General features: G+C 39.8%; 1 protein-coding gene across 1 annotated transcript in view; it reads right to left on the bottom strand.

Moving 5' to 3' along the window:
• Positions 1–12,214, bottom strand: part of b4galnt4a (beta-1,4-N-acetyl-galactosaminyl transferase 4a) — a gene marked incomplete at its 3' end in the record, with an annotated part of 179,582 nt that overhangs the window by 54,882 nt on the left and 112,486 nt on the right. The window contains exons 4-6 of the mRNA XM_080474399.1: positions 10,498–10,593; positions 9,255–9,345; positions 5,971–6,071 (exon numbers count right to left, since the gene is read on the bottom strand). Coding sequence (XP_080330525.1) covers positions 5,971–6,071; positions 9,255–9,345; positions 10,498–10,593 — 288 coding nt within the window. The remainder of the gene's footprint in view (positions 1–5,970; positions 6,072–9,254; positions 9,346–10,497; positions 10,594–12,214) is intronic.

Raw genomic sequence — 12,214 nt, 5'->3', positions numbered from 1 at the left:
CGGAGTTGGAGCGTTTTCGAAAACTTGCATTTCTCGTGGCTCTCAGCGCTACACGACACCCAAAACGCAAAAAACTTGCTTTGTCGGGTAAACAGGGTCAGTAATCCACGTTTCGGCCCCGTTGACGTGACGTTTTCCAGTGAAAATGGAAATCTTCCGTAGCGTTTTGGGCGTACGCAATTTTTTGAAAACGGTTGCCAAGGTGGAACTTCTGTCTCCGTGGAAAACGGCGTAAACGTGATACACGGTTCCACTACACATGTGCAGTAGGCCGACAATAACAACGATGGCTTTTACTCCCAGTCGACGAGGCCCAACATGAAAAGTACGTCGTTTTCATGTGTAAGGACACTGATTTCAAAACGCGAAACTTTTTCTGAAGCGAAGCCACAAAAAAAAAAACCCACGATGCCTTTTCACTTGAAGCGTTGCGTAGACGAGGTTTCAGTCCGCCTGTTACTCACCGTGGGCTGGGAAAAGCTTCCGGCCTCCTGCAGACCTGAGCTGGCGGATCAATAACATCCACGTCTGTGTAAAATGTCACCGCAGCAGACGTCTCCTATCCATCACTTCCGTTTGGGTTTCATCTCATCTCCCTGCCAACAGCCGTGTGTGCGTCGGTACACCCGTTCCGCCGAGCCGTGATCAGAGTCTCGTCTGAGAACAAGCAGCGGCTATTGTGGTCGTCGATTCGCTCCCATTGATTTCACCTTGTCGACCCACTTTGCCGTTTGCCTGCCTGCATGTGATATCCTCTTTGTGTGTTTGTGCTTTCAAGTCGACAGAACGGGAACGAAAACGCAGCATGAAAACAACACGGCGGCCGCGCGTCTCTTTATGACTCGAACAGGAACGCTGCGGCGTCGGTCCGCGGGCTGGTTCTGTCTGGACACTGTGATTGAAGGAAAATCTCATTACAGATTAGCTGTGGGCCCCAAAAAAAATATGATTAATGCCAAGGCAGGACAGTGGCTGATCCTCACTCACTTTGAGTCCATTTGCTGAGCACACAGAGAATCTCCCAGCTGGAAGTTCTTATTCGAGCGCTCTGCTCGTCGGCCACTCAAACAATCCGACCCCAGAACTCAGCTTGACTCCGTTTTTCCTGCATGTGCAGGTTTGAGACGAGCTGCATGACAACGACCATCGGAATTGAACTTTCCGTTGTCTGGCTGTGAGCTGTCTGATTTATACATTTAGTGGTTTCACTTTCATATATATTTAACTTTGTCACAGTGTTTTTTCTTTTCTTTCCTCTTTTTTTCACTCTATCGTCAATCAATAATGTTGTTATTAATGATTAGTTTTGTTTCTATATATTTTTTTTCTTTTTTAAAGTATATGTATTTTCTATTACCACAGTTATTTTGTATTTCTTCTTCTTCTTCTTAGGAACTGTGGTCCGTCTGTAAAACTCTGCCGTAGGAACAAAACTCTCTCGGAACTTAGGTTCCGCCTTTAAACGCTTTCAAAATAAAAGTCCTTTTAATTAATTATACAAATATAAAATTACACACAAAAATTTACACATTTATTTAATTATATGTAAAAAAAATCTTTTTTAATGTTTTTCAACACTTACTATAGGGATTCTGTTTATCAGGCAATATTATTTTACTTATACTTTTCACCTCTTCCAGTGTCTTAACCAATAACTGCATTTCGTTCGTATGTGTGATTGCATTTTGTTTGAAAAAAACCCAAGAAACAAAGTTTGCAAAAAAAAGAAAAAAAGAAAAAGAGAGAGAGATTGAACTTTTCTGTCTGAGAGACGGATTTGCAGCTCCCAAGGTGACGTCATCTTCTCATTAAGGAGTCCTGCTGGGAGACATCACTCACATTTGGTGCATCATTTGAAAGCTAACCACAAAACGCTGACAGGGGTCTCCATGGAAACGCCACGGCTCTTTACTTTTTTTGTCGCATCACTGTTAAATGTCTCACGGCGGCGCATCCCATTTATAGCCGGTTCACTATCCGGGGTGACACGGCGGTGACAGCCGGCATAAAGTAACAATCCTTTACAATAATACGTCTATTTTGGGGAGCGGTGAGTCAGAGAACGCTGAATAGAACTGCCGACGTTATAACCAAACCGCAACGTTATCATGAGAACGGATAAGAAAACTCTGCTGACATTAGTAAACACTTCATCCACTTTCTTGACATTTTTCCTGCAGCAGAATGCTTCAAGATAGTGTCATATTATTTAGGAATAAATTCAGCACTTTCACAAACACACATAAATCTCTTTGTGTGGGTGGTTTCTTTCTTTCTTCCTTTTTTTTAAAAGTAAAATACACTTTAAATCATTTCCACCAGTTTCCATTTGCTTTTGTATTTTACAGTCGTTCACCAGTTTTGACTTGACTGTAATGTTCCATATCGAATTAACATTATCCTCAAAGCCATGCTGTCATGTCAGGGGGAGTGTGTGAAAACACCCATAATGCAACAGTTATAGAAGTTTAGTGGACATTTCACTGTATTTAGCACCAGAATGTTTCATTGAAATCGATTTTTATGTTGGAATTGTCGTAATTTTCTTAGTAATTGTTTGATTTTGTGACAATTTTCATCACGCATTCTCACTATCACAGTTTAGTCGAGGGTCCACATGCAGCTCAGTTTCATCTCGAGCACCACAGTGACGTTTAGATTTAAGTTTACCTTTAAACTGAAACTTTCCTGTGTTGTGGCGGGGGGTATACGTGATGAAAGTGTCTACATTCTCACAAAACCAAACACTTACTAACAGAAATTTCTATATAAAAGCCAATTTTAATGAAACCTTCTGGTGCACAAGACAGCGAAATGTCAAAAAAACAAAACACTTCTCCAATAGCTGTTGCATTATTCATGTTTTTACAAAGTCCTGCTATTTTGTTATCTTTCGTGGCAGCATTTGTGTTTCCGCTACTCTTAAGAAATTTCTTCAAAAATCAATGTTTTCTTTGGTATTCCTACAAATTAGGCCTTATGTTTGACGCCTCTGAGGCTTTTGTTGTAAAATTCCTGTAGTTTTGATGTACGCCTTTGAGTTTTAAGCAAAAATTTGAAAAGAAAAAACAGAAGAAACCCGACCTGGACCTTCTTTAAAAGTCTTTAATGCACGCCTTGCATGAAGGCTGCTTTTCAGATTAGCAGAGTGCGACAAGAGCAGCAACGGCACAAGTACACGTCTTAAATAAAACCTAACTCACACACTGACAAACACACACACACACACACACACACACACACACACACACACACACACACACACACACACACACACACACACACACACACACACACACACACAAAAAAAGAAAATCAGGTCACCTTTGAAAGTCTTCAAGTAAGACGTGTTTCTTTCTCTCTGAGCTCAGACAGGTGACTTGCATACTGAGGGATGGAGCGAAGATCTAGATTTTTTTCTATCAGTGTAACACGATGTGCGTTTGAAGAGAAGCGAGACCTGTCTGTCTGTCAGCCGGTGGCAGGAGGAACCATCCCGGGCCTGCCTTCCATTACCTGGATGATATTTCTCCACTGCTAAATGTCACATCAATATTCGCTGCCAACTAATTAATCTTGGCTCCCGTGGAACCGGGTGACGTCTCACATCCTGTTGGAATACAGATGGCGCCGTGGCCGGACCTCTTGACTCGTTAACACACATTTTTTTTCTTCCGACTCAATGCTCTTTATATCTTTTAGAGGGTTTTAAGCAGGAAACCTTTTTGGGGAAGGCAGTGGCAGGGACTTCTATTCAATCGCAGGGAGAGGGGTCCTTCAAGGGTAGGTGGGAGAGGAAAACGACTTTTCACAGGATGTTCTGCGGGAAGGATTTTCGGTCTCTGGTATTCTGACCCTGCGTGTTGGAGGTGAGTGATTGTCCGGGTGTTAGGACGGTGACGCGAGGCGAGCGGGTGATTACTAAAAGACCAACAAGGTCAGACGGTTCACCGCTCCGGGGTTGAGCTCGGGCAGAATAAAAAGCTTGGGCCGCTGACCGGTCGGGACCCGACGCTCTCGGCTCACAGCGGCTGCGTCAGCATCGATGTCGACTCGCAGTAATGTCGGTCAAACGGCTCTTAACCCCGACCATCACATCAATAACTACAGTATATGTGAGGTGTGGAAAACCAGTCTGTGTCTGATCCGTCACTGTTGACGGATCAGAAAACTATTCAACCACCACAGCCTGTACCATCACAAAAATCTATATACAATATGTGAATATATATGTTTTCACCACAAAAGATGCATTCAGCTGTAATATTGTCCGTTGCTTCAGTGAAGTCTACGTTAACTTTCATGATACACTCTTTTTTTTTTTTTGGACTGATTCATTTTCCTCTTCAGCTTGACGCGACGCCATCATTTCTCGCCGCTTTAACTTAGAAAGCAAATGCTTAAACATTGTTTTTTTACGTGACATAAATGAATTAAATGCGGACTCACCAAACTTTTAAAGACACTCAAAAATGTTAAACTCTTCAAAAGTATTCCATGAGCTCCGGGCCGAAAATGAACCATCACCACGGATCTGCTTCCTGCCCCCTAATCGAACATGTAATGCGCTTATTGTAAAATTAGAGTGTGTGCCCATTGATTTCTGGATTAGTGTCTCTTATGTTTTTTGTTTCTTTCGTTTAAATTTTTTTTAAATTTTCAAATAAAATTTTTTTTAAATGTTAAAAATTTAATCTTTTTAAATTTCCAAATTTTAATTTTTTCCCCAAAATTTTTTTATTTTTTAAATGTTCAAATAAATGTAAATTTTTAAAAATTCAAAAATTCAAAATAAAAACAATTTTAATTATAGTTAGTTTAATTAAGTATAATTATTTTTATTTTACATTTTTGTAAGTTTGGAAATAAATAAATAAATGGCAGCAAACAAATTTGTTTTACCAAATGTCATCCTTTACTGATATGATAATAATAATAATAATAATAATAATAATAATAATAATAATAATAATACACTTTATTTCTTGGCACTCAAGGACACCGTCACAGTCAGTAGTTAAACCAGTGCATTAAAAACAGTAAAAACAATACAAGATACAGGAAAATAGAAATAGTCCGATAATAACATTAAAATTTGAACTTTAAAATCTGTGTTTCTTACAGTGCATTCACACAGGATAAGCGAAGTCTGTATTTTACTCGACTTTACTGACTTTAATGTTGTATTAATCCATTTCAAAGATAAGCCTGGATAAATGTTTCTCATCGCGTGCTGCTACGCATGTCATCCTCCTGGTTCTGCATTTGTACCAAAGACGGCGTCAATAATTTCCACCGCAGCCTCCATTAATCAACCATGAAGAAGGCGAGCAATAAAAAAAAACAACAACAACAACAAATAAAATACCCTCCAATCACTGAGCTGCAGATTCACACTGGACTGGTATTACCACACGACATCAGTGAACTGCAGGCATGTTGGATTAAACTCACCGACGTCCTCCTTACAAGTCAGAATTGATAACTCGGTAATACTGATACTGTGTGAATAGTACTTTATTTTGAAATTTGTCCTTCTTTCAAGAAGAGTCTCTTTGGTAAATTTCTCCTGCTGAATGTCTCGTTTTTTTCTTCTTTTTTTCAACAGATGTAAATGAATCCAAAACCAAACGTGAGGCTTTGAGGCTCGTACTCTTTGGCTCACTAATGAATCCCTGCGTTCGATCTTCCCTCTGGCTGTATCACATAATAAATCCACTAAATCATAGTTTGGCTTATCGGCAGGTACATATATCACTCAAAGTGTTTTTGCTATTTAAATCATGACATTGAGAGGATTGTAGCTCTTTAGACGGGCGGGTGATTCAGACTCGTTCTGCCTGTTGCTAAGCAATTTTAATTCTAATGGGGACGGCGGTCATAATGCTGAACGTGTGAATACCGAGGTGATTCTCCAGCTTTCTGTGATTCAGATATTACACAAGGCTGCAGCACAGCCCGGGACCTTACCTGTCCCACGTAGACCAGCAGTCTGGCATTGAGAGGACTCTCATCGGGACTCAGCCAGAACTCGGAGTTATCATCCGACGACACCGAGAACTGGAAATCACCTGCAGGGGAGAAAGAGAAAAAAAAAAAAACAAGATGAAAGTCAGCGGTGGTGGACGCGAATGATCTCAGATAAGCATAATCACTTTCAGACAGGAAGTGACCCCGTAAACCTCTCAGTGGTCGAAATGAAGCGAAAATGTTGATGCCTGAATTGCCTCCGGCAGCAGTTTGGAGACTGCAGCTTCCTCAGTCATTCATTTTTAAATACTTTTAAGAGTTTTAATAGAAGTACATGTTCGTTCGGTTTTTCATGTAAAGTCAAAGCATTAATATTCGGACCTTGAAAAAAACGTCCTTTGCTTTAGCAGATGCACACATTAGGCTTTAGATATAAAACCAACCTTTTCACGTCATCTAATGTCCCGCTTTTACGCTTGGTATGGAAAGGAAATATATCAATTTTAAAACCTTAAATGATGAGAGTTCATTAAAACTGAATATTGAAATGTTGCCCCAAAAAAACCATCTTTAATAACTGTTGCAACTGTTCATGATCAACTATTAAACAGTAACCGGTCGGAAGAAAAAGGAGATTAGAAAGAAGAATAAAAATAAGTATGTTGCTAAGATTATATTCACTATGCCTGATGCAGTACATTTACACAAAGTCATAGTTTTGAAAACTCTTGACTGGTTACTCGGAAATGGCAGAAAAGCTGAAAAGGGTGTAGTTAGTATGTTGTGCCACTAGTGGGTGCTGTTGTTGTTGTTAACAATGACAAGTAGACGAACATTCTAGTGGACAAATTTGGATTATTATTACGGTGACTGTCAAAATAAAAGTACCAAGTCCCAGGAGAAGATTGACTGGGAGTCATGACACTCTGGAGGAAAACTTTGTTCTGATTGTCTCTACTGAGCATGTGCAGAACAACTATTCACTACGGCCATGGTGCACATGAGCAGTAGCAGCGTTTTTCACCGTCAACAAGAAGACGGAGCCTGAGTGTTTTCATAAAGTTGTGTTTTTCCCCCGTTTCCATGGAGACGAGGTCAGAGCGTTTTGGAGAACTTCCGCCTTTGGGAGCCATTTTTCAAAAAGCTGCGTTTTCAGTGGCTCCGGGCACCGTCGTCGTGGAAACCGACGCCTTAAACGCAATGAAAACTTTAGCGTTTTCACTTGAGAACATCGTCACAACAAACAGGCCTAAAAATTCTATAGAGCAAACCCATGAAGTTTGTATAACAAGACTGAGGAAAAATTAACCTTTTTGTGAAGTGTACTGGGTACTGTGTATGACACCCAACAAAATAAAACAAAAATTACTGCTTGTCTGCATGAGTATTGCTCTCAATGCACAAGAACATTTCATTTTCTTTGTGTATTGCGTCTTGGCTGAATTGTGTTAATTTTGTTGTTTCTTACTTTAACAAAACATCCTTACTTATTTGTCACTTAAAAAGAAATATTATCCTAAAGTTTTGTCTCCTCAACTCAGTGACAGCAACACAACGACAGTTGAAAATGAAGTCAGACTTCATCGGTTTATCGTCCATTAAATATCTGTAGTGTCCAATGAGGAATGAATGAATGAATTTATTTATTTATCTGGATTTTCTACATGTGCATGTAAAAAAAAACATACAAATATATATTAATGATTTTGATGACATGTAAAAAACCTGAGGATGAGACTAAAAAGTTATAAATAAGACTTATTTCTGTTGTGGTCCTCATAAATAAAAAAAATTGAATAATAATTAAAAAAACAAAACATAAAAAATATGAACAATCAAAAGACAAAACTGTACAAAAGTACAGTATAAATTGTGAATAAATAGATAAATACAAATTCTACCGATACATATATATTGCAAAAAACATTTTATTATATCACAAATGTACATATGGATCCCAACGTAGGTTAGCACAGACCGATTAATCATAAAAAAGAAGAGAACAAAATGAAATGAGAACTATACACTATGCATCACAATTTAGTTCAAAAGTATAATGGAATAATTAAGTAGTTTGTTTGGATTCCAATAAAAACCTTTGGACTGTTTGTTGGTGTTGAAGTGGACGAGTGGAGGATGAACACACACGGACACTGAATTCTTAATATTCATTTTCTGACTCTGAACTCCGCTCGAGTAAAATGTCTTTTACCGCTGCCAGTGTGCTCTTAAAAATAAATGTGGATTGTCAAACATTAATATTTATCTCTTATGTGGATTACAATAGAGGCTCGGCTCTTTATTTAGCCACTGCCTCTGATGTCTTTTTACACTTACTGAGCACGCACTTCACACCGGCTGAACATCCTCAGTTTGGCCGTAACTAACCCCGAAATAACTTCGAGTTTAGACTTTGTTAGCAGGTCGACTGGATCTATTTCTGATTTCAAGGCCGTGTTTCGGTCCCTTTTTATGCAAAATATCTTCATTTTTCGTGTTTTTGTGAGACGAAGCTCCGTCTCTCTACTTTCTTGTAGTTTAAAAAAAAATGCTAAAGGTAAAGCTAAAGGTTCGTACTCGTACTTTTGTCTTTTAAAAAAGTATACCAAATCCGGTTATCAATATAAAAGAGGACCATTAATCCTACATTTTGACCAAAAAACTAAAGTTTTCTACGAGAAAATGTATTTGTTTATTTATTTTATAGGTGTGGAAGTGCTGCCATTGGAATTCGTATTGTGAAAAGCACATCTTAACTCCCACCAAATCACATAGATCCCGAACGACAAGTTAGACATTATTGCGGTAAAACCGAGGCATAATTCACATTTTCACGGCGCTTGTATGGGGTAGAATGTAAATGATAGATGATGAAGGCGACGGGAGCTTGTTAGAGCTCGCACTGCGGCTCTGAGGATGGTTTGACCTTTGCGCCGCCAGCTGGAGAGCGCCGTACCACCGGCAAACGCGACGCCAGGGATTAAAATGAACGGTGGGCCTCCTCTAATTAATAACTTCATATTCTGCAATTTGTGCGAGGGCACTTGGGCATTAAGGCTTTGCGGTTCCCATAGCAACTGGACTTGCGGGTAAAGGCAAAGAGGAGATTCTGCTGAGAGATTTTCAGCTTTCAGCTCTAATAAAAATGTGAGCGGGGACGATATCAGTGGCTCAGAAGAGCCCGGATTAAGAGGGATGTGGAAATTGTCTCCTCTAATAAAGGACACATGCTCCAAGGCCCTCGGCCTCTGATAGGGGTCTTAGTAATAAAAGCAGTTAGTTACCGTCTCTGTAAGGGTGAAGGAAGCCAAATATTCTCAGGCCGTAGTTCTTCCACTTCGGAGCCACTGCCAGTTTTTTCACAGTGGTCCTGGTCTGCGGAGAAGAAGCAGAAAATGTCCTTTACGTTAAAACTTGAACATACTGTGTGAAAAAAACATGACCGTCAGGAAAATACTGCAAAGCAAGAAGGCAAATATTGATCACTCGTGACCTTGTACTTATCGTTCCAGCGAGAGATGGAGGTAGATTTCCACAGGTTTTCAATATAACTGGTACTTTATTGATACTCTCTTTTATATATATGGGTCTGCATCAATATTTTTTCTATATTCCCTGTACTTAGACTTTTCAACTATTACTGGTACTATATTCATACAATTTGTTTCAAATAATACTGGTACTTTATTCATTTTTTTTTTTTTTAACTATTATTGGTCCTTTTATTTAGTGGTATCAATATTGTGTATCAATATTTTTTTCAAGATTCCCAGTACTTGGTACTTTATCTATACTTTAAAAAAAAATAATAATACTGGTACTTTTATTTAGAAATATTACTGGTTCGGTATTGATACTTTTTCAATATCACCAGCACTTTATTCATACTTTTTTTTTTTCACTTTTACTGGTACTTTGATACTTTGATACATTAATTATACTTCTCTACTTCTCAACTATTACTGGAATTTTATTGATATTTTGTAATGCTACTGGTACTTTATTTCTATTCATACTTTTTTTTTCACTTTTACTGGTACTTTGATAGTTTTTCATAGGTGCGTTAATTAGATTTCTCAACTCTCATTGAAATCAAGAAGGAGCCCATCGACACACACAAAGGCTCAGCAGTCTCTTATTTACCAGCAGTATCACATAATTCCCTCTGTGGCCTTTGGAGTCTCATTCAGCTCCGAAGCAACGTATCATGAGACGACACAACACTTCCTGTCACCGACCAGCAAGCATTCACTGTTAAAAGCTGTTCGGCGAGAGTAAATGGTGAATTACTTCAGTCGCTGTCACATCCTGTTTTGTTGGTTTGCAGATATTGAGAGAAAAAAAAAAAAGAATATAAAGCTACTCGATTCCTCCAGACGACACTCTTTATCACTTCAGCCAACAAATCAATGGCTACAAATAAAAAGCCTGTCGTCTCAAAGCCTGGAGCTGATTTCACACGTTAATGTGTACCAAGGACCAGGTGTTAGAACCATGTGGGAAAGTAGTTTTCGCTCTGATACTTACATGAGGGTAAAGAGGGAAGTGCAGGTTCTTTCTGAGCTGGGCTACAGAGGATCCGCACCAGTCCTCAAACACGTGGAGGTTTGCCTGGCCCTTCAACTGTCAACACACACAGAGTCACAGTTTCAACGCACACGCTCACCAAAAGCATCGTGTCTGCACTTAAACACAAAATAGTCCTCCAGTACGTCTGCTGCGAGCGACATCTTCCTCCGCCGGAATGTGTAACGTCAGCTCCCGAAGCGCCACGGAACGAAATATGAAATCTTGGAGAATCGTGTGTGGAAGTTTTTTATTACATTTTTTATTCTTTCCCCCTAAAGAACAAGAGAAGGCGACTGACTGACTGAGAGCTTATCGGGGGGACGCGGACTCCCCGTGTCTGGAGCAGTTTGTCAAAAGCTCATCCCCTCGCCCATAGTCTGACATTTGTCTGAATTACACAGGGAAATCACAGGACACAGCAAGGACAGATGGTGGAACCAGACCGCCTTGGGGTAGAGTTTCCTCACAGGCCTGCACAGGTCTGCTCATACAAGACATGAGACAACTCTCCAATGACACACATGCCAAGCTTCTTCAGACGTAATGCATTTTGGCTCTCACACACACACACACACACACACACACACACACACACACACACACACACACACACACACACACACACACACACACACACACACACACACACACACACACACACACACACACACACACACACGTAATAAGTAAGACAAACCAAAGCACGGTCACAAATCACCACACTCACTCCAATTTGCACAGTGCATTCTGAATGTCAGGCCTTGGGAGATCGTCTCAGTTGAGTTAATGACCTACAAACTAAGTTTTCACACTCGGATGATCAACGGACCGCAACCGAAACACCCTCACACATACTCTATACACAAACACATATGGCATCATTTAACGCGTGACAGTAAACCCGGCGGGCGGTTACTTTTAAAGGGGACATATCATGCTAAATCCACTTTTTTAGCCCTTAAATGCATTTTGTTGTATATTTAGAGTGTTTAGAAGTACAGAAAAGTTCAAAGTAGTCTCTTCAGGTGCTCCGTTGATATCTTTATATTCTGTTTTGGTCATATTTTGCGATCGGTTTCGATTTTTCTATTCTCTATTACGTTTTCTGAACAATGACGTCACAGTATTCTCAGCGGAACTGCCAAATTAGGACATCGACATTTCGAGCAATCCGCCATTTTTGTTTCTCGCTGCGATTTTGTAGTCCAACCGAAGTTACGAGAGGATAAGTCGAAATGTTCGGTTATTGGATGTAGTAACCCACAAGCTTCGTTACACCGTCTCCCAGCATCAGAACCTTTTCCAAGTGCCTGGTTGAGTTTTATTTTTCACAGAAATGTACCCACATCTGTGGGTAAGGTCATTTTTGTGTGCGCGAAGCACTTTAAGGACGACTGCTTCAGCAACCTCCGCCAGTATAAAGAAGGATTTAACGAAAGACTTGGTCTGATTGAGCGGTCAGTTCCTTCTATCTATGGAGACGACGAACAGAGCACTTCGGTAAGCTGTATATAACGCTAAAAAGTGTGATGATAAGACGTCCCTGTCATTGTTTTGTTAGCATTAGCAGTTGCACCGTCTTCATATGTTAGCGCTGTGTGCTCGTTTTAGATTATAATGTAACTTCTGTGTTAAATAGTCGTTGTAATACAGGCAGTATTGTAGTAGTGGGCAT

Source organism: Lipophrys pholis (assembly GCF_963383615.2).
Source record: "Lipophrys pholis genome assembly, chromosome: 11".
Classification (NCBI taxonomy): domain Eukaryota; kingdom Metazoa; phylum Chordata; class Actinopteri; order Blenniiformes; family Blenniidae; genus Lipophrys; species Lipophrys pholis.
This window is presented reverse-complemented; position numbering and strand designations above follow the sequence as displayed.